Raw genomic sequence first — 21,310 nt, 5'->3', positions numbered from 1 at the left:
ATGAGCAAACCGTATTTTTTTCAATGTTCAGAAAAAGGTGTTTTTTGACTGTCTGTTTTACTTGCTTAAAATCTCAGATACTGCTGACAGATTAGAGACAGCATTATTAGAATACTAATTGTTTTCCAGCATTAGGCAACCTGGTTTAGAATCTCATTTTAATAATTTATCGTCATACATGAAAATATCTATTGGAGGAGTGAATAAGGGCCTTTAACTTCTTTTTCAAGTTTTCTGAATTAAAGTAAATATCCTGTGTGTGCAGAAAGGTTTAGGCTGATCATGAGTCTGTCACTCCCTTCAGATTCACACCCAGCAGTTCTGGCCATGGTTTGAAAGAGAGCTGAACAGTGGCAGAGGCACTCAGAGCAGTCAGAGGGGCTGGAAGGCAGAGGTCAGCAGCTGGGGATTCTCTGCCATCTGCAGAGCTGGGCAGGGGCTGTGCAGCTGCCCCTGATGGTGCTCACTGTCACCTGCAGAGCCCCTCCTAGTTACCCTAGGGGGGAGTTCCATTCACTGGGTGCCATGTACCATCCACAGATTGCAGAAGAGCTGCTGCTTTCTCTGCAAGGCCCAGCAGCCACTGATGCCTTGTGTTCCTTACTGGCAGACAATACTGATGCAGATGAATTCAGAATATTTGTTGTCAGGACCTGGATTCTGCTTTTAGTTACAAGGAGTTGGGCAGTGTTCTTGTGGGACCATTCTTCATTATTTTTCAACTGACTTGGGAGTCAGGAGAGATCCCAGTCAAGTGGAAGCTGGCAATGTTGTTCCATATGGAAGAGGGGAGATCCTTGCTATTACAGACCTGCTGGTCTCACTTCAGTGCCTGGTAAAATTAGTTTGGCCTCTCTGTGAGGACATCAAACTCCTTGAGTGTGAAGAGAGGAAAGTGACCAGAAAAGTTCAGGCTGGACATTAGGAAAATATTCTTTTCTGAGAAGGTAGTCAGGCACTGGAACAAGCTGTCCAGGGTCATGGCATCAAGCCTGTTGGAGGCCAGGGGATGTCTGAACAATGCTTTTAACCATCTGGTTTAGTTTTAGGTAGTTGCGTGAGGAGTAGAGAGTTGGACTTGGTGTTCATGATGGGTCCCTTCCAACTGGAGAGATTCTGTGATTCTAGTCTAAAAAGAATGTAACTATATTTAATGTAGATGGGATAATTTTAAAAGCAGAATTTGGCAGACAGTTGATGCTGATTGTTTAAAAACAGCCCAAAAATCTGTAGTACTTGTTTATGGTTTTTCCTACTATATTTTTGTAGAGGGTTGGCTGAAGCTACAGGACATTCTCAATTCTCTCTACCTCAACCAACATAGTAGCCAACTATTTTTAACAATTCTGTTTGCTTAAAGTATATTTTTCATAAGCAGTTATATTGTGATTTGTCGCATGATTCAAGAAATGACTCTGACATTTGTGGCAGTTCCCTTGTGCAGCTGAAGTCAGTCTTATTCCCAGCATCAGAAGTACGGATCTCTTACCACTAAACAAACCTACAGTGCAGCATTTCTGGTACTGCTTGCAGCTTCCTGGTAGCAGTTCCTGAATTGGCCTCTCTGCTCTTTGCCAGGTACCGCAGTGAGAAGATGACGATGAGCTACACAGAGTACCTTGCCCATCGTCAGCATCATCACTTCCAGAATGGTATTGGGCACCCCCTTCCACCATACAACCATTATTCCTGACACTGAGCCGCATGACCAGTCACTGGACCTCTCTGCAGACCTCTTCCCAGGAGACCCTGCCCCTTCTTGGTCTAGCTATCTCTATTACTGTACCATTTTATGATGATAGTTTCCGTTGCCATGTTGAAGCTCCTTAGTTGGTTCAGTTCATCATGGCAACGGGAGGGAAAACTGCATTACTACAAAGATCCCATACCTTTTTATTATTGATTCACTGCAGATTTTTTTGCAGCATATACCCTTGGGTTTTTTATGAAAATTTAAATTTTTACTTCATTAACATTGAATTATATCAATCAAGGCTTTCTGTAACTGTGGATGGAAGGAAGAGTTTAACGATTGCAGTTAGGGATGCTTTGCTTAGCAAAAAGGCATTCATGGCTTTTGCATTAATGGGTGTGATAGGGAATGAAACATATCACATTCAGGTATTGAAGTAGACAATGAATTGCATTTTCATAACATTCTTAATGACGTTGTGTGTACAATATCTCACCCTCACAGTAAAGATTCCATGTAGCTCTGTACAGGATCTCCAGATCCAGCACAAACAGCCGGAGCACCAAGGCTGACATGCAAAATGCTTTTTTGGGATGAAGAGAAGCAACTCATGCACAGCGAGAGGTGATGCTAACATGGCAGCATTTTCAGAATCAAGTGCCCTAAATGATTTGGGCACAATCCAATCCAGGACCCTTTTGTGTCCCATCCTGTGCTGGGAATCACAGGCAGCCCAGGCCTGTCAGAAGTAGTCACGAGAATGCATTTGTAATGAGACGATGCCTTTCTGATGACTCAAATTAGGAGTGACATTTGTGTCCTAAAAACAGATTGGTGAGTAGCAGATGTCATATTAGGAAGGAAATGGATTTAGATTTTAGTGCCTTTGACTATAGCATAACTATATACTTATATATAAAATTCATAGAAAACATATACTCCAGACATTTTAGCAAACCCTGTTGAGGCTGCTCTGGCATCAGGGTTTTGGACACTTTTTTTCTCTTTAAAGTGAAATTTACTTTTCTTTATTATTATTAGCGAACTTATTTTGGAAAAGAGAAATCCCTGTTTTGTTCTTCATCTGCTTTTGAACTTACTGATTTTTATCAAGTCTTGAATAGTTGGATCAAGTTAACTTTTGTTAATTAAAAGAAAAAAACTCTTGTGAGAGAGCCAGGACAAGTATGCCATAATGTTACATGTTTTCATCTATTGCAGGAATAGTGCTTGAGAGCTGTAAGTACTGTGTAATAATTCTGATACCCCTGCACACGGTAGAAGAAAGTAAGTCGATTGGAACTTTTTCCTGCTGTAAAAATAGGATTTAGTAAAGGTATGTGTGGTCTGTTTGCAAGGCCAGTCGATGGCAGGAGCTCACTGCTTCCTCCTGTGCCTGCAGAACTCCCACTGCTGCCTGTTGCAGCATAGGCTGCCTGTTACAGAAAAGACCTTCCTAATCTGAGTGAGTAAACCACAGTAAGCAGAAATTCCAGTTACTTTGAATAATGAATGTTTGTAAATACATAGATATGTAAAAATCAAATAGATAAAATTCAGTTTAAAAAAAAAATTTGGATTAACTGTAAAAGTGTTTCAGTAGGGTTTCAAAGTCGGACAAGGATAAATTATGCTCATCCCTTATGTGAGGTTAGGTCTGCCACTTAATTTCTATGGAGGTTCTTGTAAAAGGTCTTTGGTATTCCTTCATCCACAGCATTTATGTCCAAATATTACCATTTTCAGTTGCGATGCCTTAATTTTTAAGCAGAGGGCCTGAAATTTCAGGAGCCAAGAGATGCCAGCCAGAAGCTGCAAAAATGAGTAGATGTTTATACAGAGGCTATTTTGGATGATACTGTTATCTTGTTTCTACTTGGGGAACACTTTTAGATGAATTAGTCTTCAAGTGGAAATGTGAACAAGTGGCTACCTGATAGAGTTGTGTTGGTTTTTTTTCTTGCCCTTATAGGGAACCTGAGCACAAACTGAATCATTCTGCTGCGAAAAAAAGTCATCCAACCCCATCTTTATCTGTCATCTCATTACAGCTCGCTCGTGCTTCTGCATGAGCTCATTGTTAGAAGTTTTTTAAAAAGATCTATTATATATAAAAATATATATGTATTGAAAGGTGCTAATCAACCTCAAGAAGGTCACGTGACTGGTCATGCGGATCTAAAATCATATCAGATTTTTTAAGAAATCTTCGATATATGCAGATGTTATACAGAATTTCTTACCAGTGTAATAATGATATACTGATGAATAAACAATCCTGCAGGATTTTAAGGACAAGGTCAGCAATACTTCCCACCATGGCTTGGGGGAGAAAAGGATAGTTTTGTCTCCTTTTTGTATACAGCATAATGCACAATGCATTTTTGTCTATCTCTTAGTAGCTGTTGCTTAAAAATATAGTTCAAGGGTGTTATACAAACTGTAAAGGTGTGCTTTTGAACTGAGCTCATGCCAGACCCTTCTGGACCAGAGTTTTTTATCACTAATTTAAAAACTGTTACAGAGTCTGTGGTCAATCAGATTTATTTTATTTTTAAGATTGGAATAATCAGTCTACCTACAGTGTTTCTAGGGCACCTACCTCCTCAGCACACTGTGCTGAACTGCTGCAGATTGTTTCTCTGTAATTGTGGGATTCTTTGTACCAAACGTGCAGCTCACTGTGACATGCACTGGCACAGAATAGGTCTGTTTGCTTAAAGTTAAACAGCAATTGCTCTCACAAATGTCATTCCCTCATAGTTACATTTAGTAGCTTTAGCTGTATTGTTGGGGTTAGCTACAGATTTGTTTTTCATTTGGGGTACTTTATAGAAATTAAGGTACAACCAAGTAGCTTATTTCACTGTTTGTTAAGTTGAAATGCTGATTTTTTTTATTTTTTTTTTTAATGAGCACTACTCAGTTTGCCTTATTCCATGGAAGAGATTGTTTGGTTTGGTTTTATTTTTTTCATTCTCTTGCCTAATGTTCCTAAAAACTCTGTTCTGTAAACTGAGTTAGACAACCAAACCATAGACTTGACACGAAGCTGTTACTCGGTGATGCTTCAAGTGTCCTTCCCGCTGCCATCCCAGCGGATGCTGCTCCGGCAGGGGTGGACGCTCCGGTCCTGACCTCAGCCCCGCTCTGGAACCAACTCTGGCACACCTGGAGTTTGTATATGGACCTCTACTTGTCTTCAACTGTGCGGGTTTTTAAAACTGTTGTCTGGAGTAGGTTACATCTCTTATATGTGTTAGATCGAACCAAAGAAGCCTCCAGCCATGCCCAAATGCTGCTCCTAAAGCCTGCCTTCCAGTCCTTACAAAATCCCTGCAGGATTAAATGTGTTAACTTTTTTATTTTTGTACAGTTTCTAACTGATTTTTGCTAGTGATGTTAATTGAATTAAGTTTATTTGGGGAATCTGAGTATCTCCTCCATTTAAATAAACTGGTGACTTTCATTTTATGTTTAAAAAAAAAAAAAGTTAAAAAAAAAAAAAAGAGAAACCCAAAGTGTGCCTCTCAGATTTAAGGGTTTCTGGTTACATTTATTCTTAAGACCAGCAATGATTCTTTATATACAAAGATACGTTTTCCTCATTTTTTATTACTGTTAAAGAAAAAAAATAAAAAAAAAAAAAAAACCTCTTTCTTTCCTCTGGACTCAGTAATTGCGCTGGTACATAAACGCACTGAGAAAACAAACTTTTGTTTGAAACTTTTGTAACAACTTATGACTGTTTTTGTATATCAAAGTTGATTCTTTTCAAGATATTTGGATCTAGTTTCTAAGTTATTTTAGTGTTTTATATGTTACAAAAAAAAGAAAAAAAAAACAAAAACAAACTTTAAATTGTTCACCAGCATCTTGAGTTATCTTCAATGGCATGGTGACACACAGTGGGCTTAGAGCTACCTGGAGTAGCTTGTAAGGCCTCGGTCTTTTCCTTCCTTCCTTAGCAACTCAATTGATTACAGTAATATCACAGATTACCTGAACCCCCTTCCTTTATAACTAGATCCTTCTTCCTTCCACATTTAATTGCTATTAGTGTGAAGAAACTGTTGAAATGGGCATTTTAATATAAGTACGGCTTAAAAAGAGAAAAATGAGGAAAAAGAAAAAAAACTGCTAGAAGGTTATCTGTGGGTCTGTGAGATATGGCTGTGGAAAGATATTGTAGTAGTTTTAACACTATTGTTATTACCTTTTAAATCATTTACCCAATAAAATAAGGAAAAAGAATCACCATTTTTTTTAATGTTTCTCTGCTTAACTGTGTGGCTTGGTCAATGTTTTTATTGAAGCATTTGTACCTGGTGTTAATGTCAAAGGCTAATGGTGTTTTAGAAATTTTCCTATCTTGTCTGCTGTAGGAACAAACTGGGGACAGGCACGTCCAGCTTTCACTAAACACTCCCAGTAAACTCACCATTTATATCAGCTACATCAGTTATTTGTCTCAGTATATTCATCAGTTTTTACATCAATTGCCAGGTCAGTTTTGTACTTCTTCCCTAACTTTAGACATGGAATTCTGTCCAGGCCTGAGCTCCCTCCTGTGAAGCAGAAATGCTTTTGAAGTAAAACTTCTTTGCAGAAGCAATTACACTGGTGTCAGCAACACAGCACTGGTACTCCTTAACAGCCAGATTGTTCTACAGAGCATTGTGCCAGCGTGTATTGAAGAATCTCTATCAAAGCAACAGTACAGCTGATGCCAAAACTGAGTTGGAGATCTTTGGTCCCTCAGCCAAATTCTTGGTGCACTGAGACACTTTCTACTGAGTCTGAGTTAAAGGGAGCACATTTCCTCTGTAGGATAATTCCTAAGACAAAGCATTCCATCTCCCTGGAACTCAGCTCTGAGTGTACAAGGGCTTTGTTTGCCTCATGCTGTATTAAAAGCTCTGCTGGCTGTAGATGCAGTGCCTTTGAAAGCAGAGCAATAGAATCCATGTAACCTTTGGATGTTGAAGTCTGATGCAGCCATTCCTTCACTTGCGCTGAAGCTTTGATTTAGGAGATAACAAACATCTGAAGGGAAACCTGCCTGGGTAAATACTAAACCAGTGATGGAAGCTCGGCTCACAGATTTGGTAAAATTTAGTGTAAAACCTACACTAAACCTAATCTAAAACCCTGAGGCCATTGAAAGGCAGAGCTAGTTACCACTTCCTACAGTGAGTTTCCACTCTTCTCACTGCTTTAGCTCTCCAATTCCCATGCTGTAAAAATCAAACCAAGCCAGTAGCATTAAGGGTGTTTCAGATGTAGAAACTTGCTTATTTTTACATATTTGTTGGTATTAAACGAAAGGCTGATTGCCAGTTAGTTATAGAGGGCTGCTGACAGTAATCAGGAGTGCCTGCAGTGGGAAATTGCTTGCTTGGTTCAGTTCAGGCTGCCATACAGTACTTCACACTGGATTTCTACTTAAGCTGTTTCATCAGTCTTGATACTCTTCCAGAGAAATTAAGCTAGAAAATTGATTCTTTTCCCCAGCCACATGAAAAATTGAATCCTCTGCAATGGCTATATAATAGCACAAGGTGGGCACATCCAGTATGTTCTTTTTCCAAGAACAGTATTTGCCAAGAACTGCACACAAGGCAATAACCTGCTTGTCTGAGATGTACTGGGTCACAAGAATACATTTAACTACACTGCAATCATGTTTATTACAGCCAGGAGCATTTGCAAAGTACATTAAAACTACTTTGCCATCCTGTGATGTGGGGCTGAGTGCAGTCCTACAGCTGCTACAGCAGCTTTCTGAACCAAGGTGTGAGCTGAAAACTTCTGTGCATGTTCTCCCATCTTCTGCTAAAGTGCTATGAAATGGGAACTACAGGACATTGCCCAGGCTGGGGTAGGAACAGTGAGGAAGCCTGGAGAAAGCATCCTTGTGCTGTAACAGTTCCCTGAGCTCTGCACCTGAAAGACAAGGACAGGTCCTATTTAACAGTGATTAAAGGATTTATACCCTGCACTGAGCTCTGGCAGTAAACTACTGTTGACTGACAGGTAACAGGCCCAAGTCAGACTGAACTGCTTAGAATTCCAGAAATCCCAGTACTGCTGTGTGCAAGGCAGACAACATCAGATTGTTTAAGACAGGAGCCTCCCTCTTCTTACCTGATTTAGAAAGAGCTAATATTACATGCCTCTGTGATTTTTACCTAGTTATAAAAAGCCCAAAGCAAGACAGACTCAGATCTGGCACTATTAGAATGATAACAAAACCATCCAGTAAGATGCCTTTATTTAATTCCGAGGTTTAACAACTATTTACCCAATGATCTGGACTTAGGGCACGACAACAAAAAAGCCCACCAGAGCAAAATACAAAAACAAGTACACAAATTACCCCTCATTTGTAAATGTTATCTCATAACCAAAGTTTAGCACATTAAAAAGTTTACAAAATTTGTAACATTCTTACAAATTATTCAGAACTAACAGCGTATATGGCAGTTGAGCCTGTCCACATCCATCCTTGACCTTTCCAACCCATTCTGTGCCTGGATAATGCCATGCTGGGACTGGAGTGTGGGGTAAGCAGCCCTGCAGGTTCCTGCAGGCCCCCTGGTGCTCCAGCCCAGCCCCTGGCACAGCGTGGTCAGGGAGAGTGGGGTGTGCTCACTGCTCTGCCTGCTGTGTCCTCTGCAGCATTGGGATAATGACTCAGGAAATGCAGAAATAGTTTTTAAAAGTACAAAATTGACCCTGAAGAAAAATAAAATTATTTATAAAACAACTTGGCTTTGACTAAGTTACACCAACAGCTGCAAGAGAGATTTACAGCAATATCACTTGAAGTACAAGGTCACAAAAAATCAACAGATTTGTTATGAGTCCTGTCACTATAGAACTGAAAACACCAAAGCTGACCTGTCTGCAGAAACCCCCCACCAGGGCTGACATACACCCTCTTCCTGGGTTTTGGCTTTTTCAGAGCTTTGTTAACTGTAAGGATGAATTTAATTCCTAAGGATCCACCTAGAGTGAAACAATTGTCATACTGAAGAAAACACCAGAATTCTATTTTCCATTAGCTATGGATTCATAGAAAACAAATACTTCTGGTTTAGATGCAAGACTTAGGATGCAAAAGTACAGTCAGTTAACAGTTGCAAATAGCCATTTCTGAAAAATACAATTGAACTTTATTAAATTATCTCAAATATACAGAAATATCAAAACTCTGTGGCCAGAAACAGAAACCTACTGTTAGGTACTCTCTGACCTCAAGGTTTGACTGGACTGCAAATGGACTGACTCCTCCTCAAGCACAAATAAGTTTTGCTTAGGGCAGCATCTTTGAACTAAGAAGCTGAACCAAAACCAGCTCCAGATATGTGTTCATAGACTGTGTCTTTTCATCAATTTACAAACACATGGGCAAGAGCTATTTGTTTGCACCTTTCAAAAGAAACTATGCAAATCCTCCTTTGGTGCTTAAAAGAGGAAGTTAAACAAATAGATCCAGCTCAGACACTGTACAGTGTCTGAATCCCTGGAAAAAGAGCACTTCAGGGATCCTGGACAGCTGAAGCCATGGCACAAGGTGGTGGGGGCAGAAATATTACTGGTTTACCACTGTTTTGGAGGGCTACTTACTCCAAGGCTGCAAACAAACCCATCAATAAACAGATTTATTATAGCTAATAATGCTGCATTCATGGGTACTTGGGGGGAAATGCAGCCAGTGGCAGCTGGAGTAATGAGTATGCTTAACTCCCTGTTTCTTTTGAAATGCCAACAATACTGCCACTTGGAGGGCTCTGTTCAGACCCCTTAACCCACACCAGCATCTCCAAAGGCCGGGCAGTGGCACTGCACAAGAATTTTTTGGGTATTCTGGCCAGCAAATGAAGTTGCTCTGGGGTTAGATTTTACACTCTGCTTCAGCTGCTGGGAACGGGGGTCTGGCTGTGCAGCCCCACTGCCACTGCTGCTGACATTCCCAGTGCCATGACACATTTGGGCACATTTGACCAGGAGGTCCAGGACAGCCCTTTCAATTGCACTGCACTGCAGCACTGTATAACCTCATCACCAGGTACTGGGCAACAGCTTCAAGTTATCTTGACATGGATTGAGTGTGTAACACCCCAGGAGAGAATGCAATTGCCTCCCAAGAACAGCAGTAGAGTTTTGTGCTTTCATTTCCAGCATAAATAAGCATAAAGCAACCAAAGAAATCTGTATAGTGTAACTGCCTATAAAATAAACCATTCAGGGAAAAGAAAAATCAGGCTCTGCCAGGGAAAACAACAAGTAAGTGCTATAGAGATGAAGTACTCTGCTTTCCCATTTCCATACACATATGGCAAGCTCTGGCTAATGCATATTCCCAGCAGATACCAGAGATAGGTGAGGAATGAAGGATGTGAAGTTCCATGACAATTGCTGCAGAAGTTTTTTCCTTTTCTGCTCCCATTCTGACCTGTCCTTCCCCTTCTGTGGAACCTGTCTCAGCTACACCGATGCAGTTTTGAGTGGTAGGTCACCATAAATCAACATAAAGTTCTAAAAGCCTTCAAAGAAGGGCATGGGGAAGGAGGGAATAATTTTAAGTTTTGGGCCTGTCACTACAGGAAAAACACTGAGGCTCTGGAACACATCCAAAGCAAAGCATTAGAGCTGGGGAAGGGTCTGGAGCAGATATCTAAGGAATAGCTGAGGGTTTAGCCTGGGGAAAAGAAAGCTCATGGTGGACCTTGTCACTCTGCAACTGCCTGAAGGGAGGATGGGGGTCAGCCTCTTGTCCCAGGAAATAAGCAACATGACAAGAGGAAACAGCCTCGAGTGGCACCAGGGAAGGTTTAAATTGGACTTAAGGGAAAATTTCTTCCCCATAGAAGGGTTATCAAGCCTTGAACAGGCTGCAGTGGAGTCACCAACCCTGGAGGGGTTTAAAAGACGTTTAGGTGTGGCACCTGGGGATAAGGGTTAGTGGGGGGCTCAGCAGTGCTGGGTTAATGCTTGGTTTGATAAACTCACAGGTTTTCTCCAACCTAAATGATTCTGTTCTAACTCAGCCAGCCTCAGTGATAGTGCACAACAACAAAGGAGCAACTGCTTATGTTCAAAAGGTAAAGGTGGCCTGCCTTCCCACCTAGCTCCAGCTGCACCATTTGATTCCTTCACTGCAGCTCCAGTACTTCTAAAATCCTTACTGAGTGCAGTAGTTGGTTACCTCTCTACTTTTTTTGCCTTGTTCAGTGAGACATCTCAGCTTAAATTGGTGCAAAAGATTCAACAAGCTCCAGAACGTGCCCACAACAAGGTTTAGAAGGACACTACATGTGTCCCACTGTCTCTGATGAGCAGCTCCATCAGCGAACTCCACGTGGTGAAATTACACCTCGGATTTCTGTGTGACTCTAAACAACTGGAGCAGCATAAGGGGGAAAAGCACAGGTGGGCCCAGTGACCACCAGGGAGGGAGGGCAGGGGCAACCACTCCCAGCAGCTCTGCACCACGAATCCCTTTCCACTGCCCAGGGATGGCCCTGTCAGCTCTGTTCACATTCCTGCTACTGAATTTTAAGTCAGCCAGAAGAGCTCATAAATTCTGCTTTCCAAGCACAGCCTGCACTGAGTGAGACACCTGAGCTCATTTAAATGCTCCTGCAGTTTTAATTGACCAGGGGCAGACAATGGTGGCAAACAGCAGCTGCTTTATACTTGTTTGGAATGCCCTGAAGCAGATGATTAGAGATAGGAAATGCTATAGTTTAAAAAAGGAAAAAAGAAAAAGCTCCTACCTAGAGAATTGTTTCCAGTAACTACAGTATCCTGACAGGAAAAAAAAGGGAAGATGCTAGAAGAAAAAGGCAATTAAAAACAAACAAACAAACAAAAAAAAAAAAAAAAAAAAAAAAACCAAAAAAAAACCAAAAAAAAAAAAAACACCCAAAGCAAACAAACAAAAACCCAGAAACCATAAGTTAAGCAAATAAAGCAAATAATAATGCTAAATAGTATTTGCAAAATTTGTCTTAAGTCCTTGTATTGTAATACTAACACCAGCTGTATATGCCTGAGGGATAGTTTAGGTACATGCTGCATGTTCACAAGTTGTGAGCATTCAGGATATTTTTATATATATACACACACAGCAAAGCATGGAAGAATGCCAGAAACCAATTTGTAAATATTTGTAATTCCCAGAATATGGGACAATGTATTTCTGATTGAGGTGTACTTTTTTAATCATATGGAGTAAAAACATTTGAAGTAGCCACTTGTTCCCTTACAAAAGAATTTTTTTCTTTTTTAAAGAAAAAAAAAAAAAAAGTCAACTTACTTTTGCTTCCTGAGGTATAAACATCTGTACCTTAACCTTAGCACATACCTTCAGGTGATCCAGCTGGAGGAGGTATGATGGTTTGGTTTATGTTACAAATCACAGCTTTGACAACACAATTAATCTATAAATTCCCCCAAACTTCTGTACAAGAAAAATCTGCAGCCCTGAAACACAACAGTCTGCACAATGGACTCACAATTCTGGAAGAATACAATCAGGATTTTTTAACTTTTTGCCAAATGATTTCTCCTCCTGCAAAATTAGAGCAGGTACATGCAGTTGATCATTCTGCATCTATATCCTGTTCTCCAAAAGACATTGATGGGCTGTGCTACTAAACTGCCCTTTGCAGGAGAGCCCTGCACTGATTTGACATTCCTTTTTATACCTGTATTTTAATATCAATACACATGATATAGCAGAGCTGTAGGGAGAGAACAGTTGCATTTGGTTTCTTCACCAACAAGTCTGGTCAGTGAGGATCAGCATAGATGAAGCAGGAATGTTTCAAAATCTACTAAATATAAAAAAAACCTCTGATATTTACATTGGACTTGGTATCTCCACTCCTCCAGTATAAGGTAAGTGAAAAAAACCCATTTCGTTCTAAGTCAGGACAGAACAGTGGATGCAATAGCTTGTCATGGCCTATACATAACATAGTCTTTTGAAATTATTTCAACATTCATTTTTTTCCCTCATCAAAATAAATGCATCTCCAAAGCATCATAATGGGACTTCACTAAATAGGTACTTATCCACTGCAGCTTAGAAATTTAGTAGTTGATTAATTTTTTTTAATGAGTTATTGTTCCCCAACATTTTCAACCAGCTTTAAGAAAAAACAGTAGAACCTCATTGTTTTCCACTTCTGATTGGAAGATTAAGTGTGCATGATTTCCTGTGACCATTTTGGAACATTCTAGCTTTAAGAGTTAAGCCAGGTGATGCAGTCCAGCATGTTGGTTCACATCAGTGGAGTGCTACAATTCAACATTATTTCCTGTCCTAGAAGTATACAATTCTTTAATGGAAAATGAGTCAAAATGAGGTAGCACTGCCACTCTCTTTGCTGGAATATGGACAGGTCCTGGCCTGATTTTAAATGGTGGCTTAGTAAGATTCTACTGTAATCTATACAAAATGTATAAAACATGAACCTTCCCCAGAATAAGGCCACTAATTTTGCCTTTGACAATAGGCAGTGAGAAACAGCAGGTAAAAAAAATCCCTCACTTCATTAGAGGTGTTTTTGAGGCAAAAAACTGTGGGAAGAAGTATAAAGACATTGTAGTCTCATCCCCCCTCTTTGTTTTCCAGTATATATCTCTGCTTCCTGTATGAGCTACTCTGTGGGGAGAAATTTCAGTCTATTTTCTTAGCTGGGAGTCTAAGCAAGTCCATGCTCCATTTGAGGGTGGGAACAGCACTGTGAAACAACAGGATTATGAGCTTCCCATGAGTCATGGTCATGACAGTCTGATGTCCAGATGCCCAGATTCGGTACCAGGGCCCATAAAAAGGATCTGAGATGGCTGGGCACAACATGTTGTTCAAATTCACTTCTGTAACCTGAGGAAGCAACAATAAATTTATCAATTAACAATATTTTTATCTTGCACTGATTCACCTTAAAACAGTGAAAATTTAGAGAATTAGCATAATAATCAAAAATGTTCAGGTGACACACATTTGCTCAACACAAGTAGGGCAGCTTTCAGAAAAAAAGCAGATGCGAATCTCGTTGTGTATTTAATAAATGGATTTATGCAGGTACATAACCAACCTATGAACTATTTTACCAGTACTTGCAAGATGTAAGATACAAATGCTCATTAGAACATGCAATTTGCATACAAGTTGCCTTATCAAAAATTTGCATGCCAGTAGTCTTATCCATGTAGACCTGGACACTCAAACTCAGTGTTTTTACTCTGAATGTACTTGCAGGCTATCCATTTATTAACCTGGGTTTACTTACCAATCCCAGGATCTGCAAGATGCTAAAATGATACACAAACATAAACCCCGTGGATAAAAGAGCCCACCAGAAATTGCAGAGCGGTTCAGGGGTGTAGATACCTTGAAAAGAAAGGAATACATTAATGTTCAGCTGCACTGCTGTGCCCACCACACTCTCAGTGAATAATCCTCTCTCTCCTGGATGGCAGAACATCTGGCTTGAGCTGATAACCTCCTCAATACCATTATAGTAATTAATATTTGAGAGCTTTATTCCGTACCTGAAGCATCCTAATCAGCTTCTTCCCTCCTCCTTGTCCAGCAGTGAGAGGTACAATATGTTACCTCACTAAATCTATTTTTCACCAACATCAATGATTTTTATTTCATTCTTCCTTCTACCAGAGAAGTAAATGCAATGATGGTATACAATGAAACTTCAAAAAATCAGGTTATTTATACTTAAAACACCTGCTTCTTGCAGGGATTATGATTTCAGCATGCACCGAACTGACTTAAGCAGCAGCAGGTCCTGCACTGCCTTCATTAGAGCACAGCTTAATTGTCATTTCCTAATTTTATGGTTAACAACTATTAAAAAGGAACTTGCACCAATAATGCCAAGGAACAGAAAACCTGTATCAGGTGGTCAATCATTAATGACAGGCTGTGCTTTTAAATGAAAGCTGCTGTGGGGATATTTTCAGATATACACTACAAACAGTTTTCTAATCAGTAGATATCACAGATACTGTAAAACGCTTTTTCCCTTCATATGAAGGAGCAGATATATTATTCCAACCCTTCTCTATTATTCCAACCCTCTCAAAACCCTTTACTGACAAAACACAATGTTCCCTGATCTAGAATGTACCAAGGGAATCAGATTTAATAAAAGTACTCATAGATACAAGACTATCTTGGGAATTAAATATTGAAATTTCATATGGGAAAAACAAAACCAGTTTACAGAGTTCTCTAAACTCTTACTAGCAGACATGAAAATTGCACTGTAAGATATGTGGGAAAATATTATTTTCCTTATGACTTTAATAACAGCCTCAGAACACGAAGGAAAGATGCACAATGTCATGCTGTTTGGCTGCTGTAAGAGTTTCAGAGGATTATAAAAATACACTGGCAATTTTTATCTGCCTTTATCTGCTCTCTGATCCATTAGATATTATTAAATACTGGAACATGTATCCAGTCCTCAAAGGACAGCTTAGAGCACAGAGTGCAATATTGATACTGGCCCTGGCTAGCCAGCACACTCATTAATTACCAGGAAGTAATGAAACACTTCAGCATGCACTGTACAAGGCTACTGGAAGCTTAAAAAACTCCACATGCAGAGCAGCTACCACAGCATCCACCAGACCCACATGCCTGTGTATGGCATCCTGTGGAGATAAATACAAGTAACTGCTGTGACCACATCACTGTTTAATGCTGCATCCCAGCTCAGGTTTAAGGTCTCTAGAGCAATGCTTCCTCAAGCTCTGTGGCCATTTCAAAATCATTTTCTGTATAGTTTCCTTCCATAATTTGTGCCCATCATACCAGTTCAAATTGATTTTGCAGTAGCTACCTGAAATAAGTTTAATTAAATAGCATTTTGTGAGTGCTACAGATTCAAAATCACCTACAAGTTGTTGTCTAAAACTGCACACCACTCCCAAGAACACAAGTGCTGTGCTGCTGCTGGCACAGGCTAAGACTCTGTGTGTGTGTGTGAGTGCCAGCAGCACACCTGCACCCCACACACCCCTCCTGGTTCTAATGAAGAACCAGCAGCAGGGTCATCACCCCAGGTACCTCTGCACAGCAGGGTCAGGGAGCAGGCAGGGACTTGGGGAGCCATGACACATTTGGGCACAGGAGCTCCTTGGAAAGCACAGAGCAGCTTGTAAAGTTATTTATGCAGTGGGAAGGTAAAGGCCAGAAGTGTCTGAACAGCAAGTAAAACCAAAGGTAAAAGGGAACTCTACAGGAATGACTTTGAGTTCTGCAGGTAAAGGGAAAAAATTCCCAACAGTAATTCTTGGGATGCACTTGGCAAGAGCTGGCATCCTCTTTAGGAAACAGTACAGAAGTCTTGACTTAAACAGCAATGATATTCATTAAACTCCATGGCCTGAAAACATCAGATAGGTGACACCACCTTGAATATGGTTTTTCATTACAGAGAGGAGGAGGAGGAATGAGCCTTGGTGTCAGAGTGCAGGAGATCATGGCTCTATTTTTGGCTGCACCAACTTTAGGTGACCTGGTCAAGCTATACAGAAACTCTTTGTACTCCCTCCTCTGCTGTAAAGAAAACACTGCTTGACTTGCAAAATTTATTTATATTGTCCTTGCAGTTTTAGGTGCATGTTTAACCTAGATACAAAACACAACATGAAATTTAAATAAGGCATCAAAGCAGCTCCCGGGAACTGGCTGAGCAGTGCTAAACCAAATTAGGTTTCTGTTGGCAGCTGCCTGTGTTATTTCAAAAGTATTTGACAAAGCCTGGTGAGTCTAAAGGGGTGAGCACCCAGGAGCTAAAATACAGACACTTCCATATCCAGGTTACTTACAGGGCAGGTAGGGTATAAATACCAATACAGACAAGTGACCCCAGCTATAAAATGAGACTGGAGGGAGACAGCAGTCATTAGAAGACTAAGGAAATTGCACAAGATGACAACACAGATCCATGGCACAATTTGGCTTTGAACCCAGGCTTCTCATGTCAAGCTTCAGTCTAATCAGGGAATGGTATTTCAGAGGTCCCTTAGTAGAGCTGTTCAGGTTCCCCCAACAGGAATTTCCCTCTGCTACATCCTTGCTCTGTTGCAAAATTTAAAAAAAATACATCAGCAACTTTCGCTCTCGACAGATTTTTGGTCTTGCTTCCTACTAAAAATACCCCTGCTTATTAGACTTTGGAATCCTGAAAATAATGGTGTGATTTTCAGCAGTGGCATTATTTGGACATCAAAGGACAAAAAGGAAAAACTGACCTCCACACAAAAACATTTTGGAGCACTCTAGATTCCACAGTGTGCTTTGGGAAACTAATTTTAAATTCATAACTAGGATATTTTCTGTACATTTCTCATTATATAAGTATCCACTATAGATTTTATTACTCTACAGCCCTGCTACTCAATATATTGCTGTTTAATGGAGCAGTGTGGTCTATTTTCCATAGTACAGTCTGTTAAAAGAAAAACACAAACAGGAAAATTGAGAGCCAGCTGAGTGGCTGTTTGAAGGGCCTATGTTGGCTTTGGCAAAAGCTACTTGCTGCTTGCATAGGAAATCAATTTCAATAGGTGGGAGCAAAGAGTTTCACTCTCTGTTTATGAAGGATCACGGGCAGTTCTTATACATTAAGCACTTACAGAAATTTAGTCCAAGTAGCAGTCTGGCACTGATCTCATTCTCAAAAACACTCACTCCCCAGACAGCTGAGACCATTCCCAGCTGGGGCCATCTAGGTAGGCTACATGTTTGCTCCTGTTTAAATTGCACTTCATTACTTCAACACCATTGATACAAAGGATTCCACATAGACTGAAGAGTTTGGGGTTCTTCATCTGCTTCTAAACAAGACTTTGTTGTCCTTGAATATGCCAAGTTGATCATTTTGCCATCTAGGAAATGGAAGCATGGCTTAAAAAAGACTAAAGATCAACAAAGAGATGCCATTTTTTTATACTGTTCCCTCCTCCCAATGTGCTAGTTCAAATGTTCTTATGAACTATTATTTTTATTTAAAATTCTCAATAGACAGGCTTCTGAAAATTTGAACACAACTTAATAGAAAGCAATACTCCTTTGTGTTTCTGTGAAAACATAATGCAGGAGAAAATTACGCCTCTGTTTGAATTAGAGAATTAGAATCTAAATACAGTACAAATTTTTAATTTAGTAGGGTTTAAAATAATCTCTTTAATGTCTTGCTTTCATTCCCACTACATTTGAGAGCTTTATGAGTTTTCCAGTGCTGCACACTCTCTTTCAGTTGTCTTACAATTATAAGTAGACCTGCTTAATCCAAAACTCAGAGCAACTATTGCAATTCTTTCATTTTCAAGCTTACAAAAATATGCGGGCAAATTTATTTTCCTTTTATTTCCCTTGATCAGAGGGTTAATTCCAGTTGAGGGGCCTATTGAGCTAGCCTAGAGATAAAACTTCCTTTCCAAGGGAAAACAGGAAAAAAAATATTTTCAAGAGGTTGATCCTGAAATCCATGTTTCCCCTATAGCTGACTCCATCTGTAGGTTTCAAACTAGTGCCTTATGCCAGGAGGTTTCTGTTTCCCCTCAATGCCAGCTACTCTCATCAGAACCAGCTCAGACAGAGCTCTTACAGTACCTGCTTCTCTCAGGAATCATTTTTTATATTCCATAAAACAGCAGCAGTAGCTCTTCCTCTACTTTCATATAGTAGCAGTTCTTCCAGATATTGGCACCTGCCCTTCTAAATTTCTCCATCTCCTGGAGAGATAGTCCATTTTTCAAACTGTAACTGCCCAGTGCATAAAGCTCAGAGGGTCACAAGACAGGGACACATCTCCTCCTCTTCATCTCTCTTAAATCATCAAACAAGGTTATTCTCAAATATTCAAGCTGCAGGAGAGGCTGCAGCCAGAGTAACAGCACACAGAGCTACCCTGCTGCTCAAGGTGCCATGGCACAAGCACAGCTCTACAGCAAACCACATGTTTATGTCTAATAAGGGCGCATTCAGCAGGTAGAGAAATCGGGAATAGAGTATGGAATTGCTAGAAGCAGAGTAGGGAAATAACACCCAGGAGTCAATAGGCCTCTAAGTAATTCAGTTTCAGCAAAAGAGCTGTATCACACATTATCAAGTATTTCAATGAATATGGAGATGGACTAGGTTTATGACTGCCTAAGTATATCTAAATATGAAGTGAAATTTCTCCTGGATTACTACCAAAGGTATATAATAAAGCCTGCTTGATAACTCCTTTAGAAAGCTAAGGAAAGAATTAGCTAAAGGCAGGGAAGTGTGGCAAAGTCGGAAAGTGGCTGACAGAGGGTGCAACAGCTAAAAAAAGGTCTTAAATATGGTCCTAACAGCCAATGGAAAACACAACTTGAGTGTTTTAATTGCACTTTGCTAATTTACAACCAAAGGAAAAATGATCCTTTCATCTGTCCTTGGTATCTGTGTGCTGCATCTTTCAGCAGCCCAGGCAGTGCTGAGGCCAGGAGCGCTGCCCTGCTGAGGGAGCTGCCGGCGCTGGCTGCCCCAGCCCGGCTGCTGAGCACAACAGAGGCATCCTCCGTGAGAAGGGAGAAAAAGGAAAATAAAATCAACAGCTTCAACTGACTGTGTGACAATGCCACAGGCTGCCACCTTCGAAGACAGATCAGAAAAGTTCTGTCTCAAGGCTCAAGGCTTTGGGACTTGAGTCAGACACTGGCTCTTCTCTGCTTATAAAGACACAGCACTTGCCTGAGAAGAAAATTCTGCTCCTATGCCCAGCCAACAACTCATTTATTTAGCGGCAAATCGGCTCTTTAGACACACGGGGACAGCGCACAGGGCTGCCCGGCCCTCGCAAGGCCATCACGGCGCGGCCCGGCCCGGCCCGGCCCGGTTCGGCTCACCAAGGGCATTTCCTGCGGCCCACATCCGCACCCGGAGCTGCCCTCACGGCACCGGGCACAGCGCCGCCTGCCGGCCACGCCGCGCCGCGCAGCCCGCTGACACCCGCGCCGAGCCGAGCGCCGGGCCAGCCCGCAGCTGCAGGACGGACCGGCCCGCAGCTGCAGGACAGACCTGCAGGACAGACTCCCTGCCCGACAGACTCTCAGCATCGCTCCCTGCAGCCAGAGAATCCCAAACACCTCAACGCCAACAGCCTCTTCTACCTACTGGAATTACTAATTCAAATAAATAACACTGGGGATATCAAAACACAAGGCAGATTATCTCCTGAGCTCTAGGGAGCCGCTACAAATTCACTCTTATTTCAATCTGCCATGGAATAATGTAATTTAGAATATAGCTTGATCACTGCACTAAGGAAATAACAATTACGCCTTGATTAACTTTCAGTATGATTTGATGTTCTGAAATAAGGTGCACACCTGACCTTGTCAAATCCATTGCAAAACCTAACCAAACAAGCATAAGACAGTCAGAAACAAGAGTCATCATCATCACTCTCTAAACGTGATGTAGTGCAAGCTAGATTTCTTTTTGTTATCTTAAGAATACACAGTTTAAGAACTTAGCTGTCCTGACCCCACTGAAGGTCTCTCAGAGTCTCACTTCTTAAGGACAAGAGAAAAGAGTGAACTGCAAGGTCTGGTTCAAATGCTCCAGCAGTTTCTGGAATGCTGTGTCCTGCTCAGATGCATACTGCAATTTTGGGAGGCAGGTGACACAAGGTGAGCTTTATCCAGTAAAATAAAAGTGTCAACTGCAGACACACTTTATGTAAGAACTGACTTGAGGTAGGAATCTTGTGTGCTGGCTTGTTACATCCACACTACATCTATTTTGCATGAGAACCTCTTAGTGCTGCCAAGAAAGATGAGCCATGGTGTAAAAGCATTTAATTTGTCTAGCCTGGCATGCATGCTATGTATACATGCATATATGCACTTAGAAAGAAAATATGTTAAGAAAGGGAAGTATGGAAATTTATATTCACTCAGTACAGAGAGGAGTGAGAGGGAAGAGGAGTTTTTAATTCCCCAGAAGGGATCCATGTCCTTGAGCTCCAGTGAGTTCACTGTGCAACACTGAACACTGAGTTCCAAACACCTCTCTCATCCATGTGCTGCTGAGTGTGGTAAAGCCCCCTCTCTTACAGGGTCAGGGAGGACATGAAGGTTGCCAGTGCAGCATGACCAGTCTGCACCACTGCAATAAGTAGCAGGAAAAGACAGAAAATAAATTATTACAGCCCTTGCTTACTGTCACCAGTTTCCTTTCAAAGAGGAAAAACTTCAGCAGGCAGCTGGATGCATGTGCATGGCTGGTGCAATACCTGATCAGGTATTGCAACTGCAAACTTGAGGGTGCAGTTCTCTGCAGCCTGAGCCTCAAACCCATTCTGCTTCAGGTGTTCTGCTCACCCTATCTTTGAGAACCATTTGGATCCTATCAAGGTCACCAGTATTATAGGCAGATTCCCAATAAAACTGAAGTAGTATATTTTTCCAAATATGATCCATTCCTTTTCATTTTTTTCAACTTTCTACTCTTTGATTACTTCTCTTAATGATAATCCACAGATTCACTGATGGAAATTTCTATTTACAATACTGAAATCAAGCTGCATGCTG

The 21,310-nt window shown here is 40.9% G+C and overlaps 2 protein-coding genes across 5 annotated transcripts in view; one reads left to right on the top strand and one right to left on the bottom strand.

The window, feature by feature from the left end:
- The window catches only part of AMMECR1 (AMMECR nuclear protein 1), a 70,433-nt gene extending 64,486 nt beyond the window's left edge, over positions 1–5,947 (top strand). For both annotated transcript variants that reach the window (XM_050974281.1, XM_050974280.1), the window contains one exon: positions 1,579–5,947. In XM_050974281.1, coding sequence (XP_050830238.1) covers positions 1,579–1,693 — 115 coding nt within the window. In that variant the 3' untranslated portion in view covers positions 1,694–5,947. The remainder of the gene's footprint in view (positions 1–1,578) is intronic.
- Positions 5,948–7,950: 2,003 nt separating this feature from the next.
- Positions 7,951–21,310, bottom strand: part of TMEM164 (transmembrane protein 164) — a 34,029-nt gene continuing 20,669 nt past the window's right edge. For all 3 annotated transcript variants that reach the window (XM_009090335.4, XM_030228823.2, XM_050974382.1), the window contains 2 exons: positions 14,005–14,105; positions 7,951–13,595 (listed from right to left, as the gene is read on the bottom strand). In XM_009090335.4, the coding sequence (XP_009088583.4) occupies positions 13,389–13,595; positions 14,005–14,105 (308 nt within the window). In that variant the 3' untranslated portion in view covers positions 7,951–13,388. The remainder of the gene's footprint in view (positions 13,596–14,004; positions 14,106–21,310) is intronic.

The sequence above is a fragment of the Serinus canaria genome, chromosome 4A (genome assembly GCF_022539315.1).
Source record: "Serinus canaria isolate serCan28SL12 chromosome 4A, serCan2020, whole genome shotgun sequence".
NCBI classification, from domain to species: Eukaryota; Metazoa; Chordata; class Aves; order Passeriformes; family Fringillidae; genus Serinus; species Serinus canaria.
This window is presented reverse-complemented; position numbering and strand designations above follow the sequence as displayed.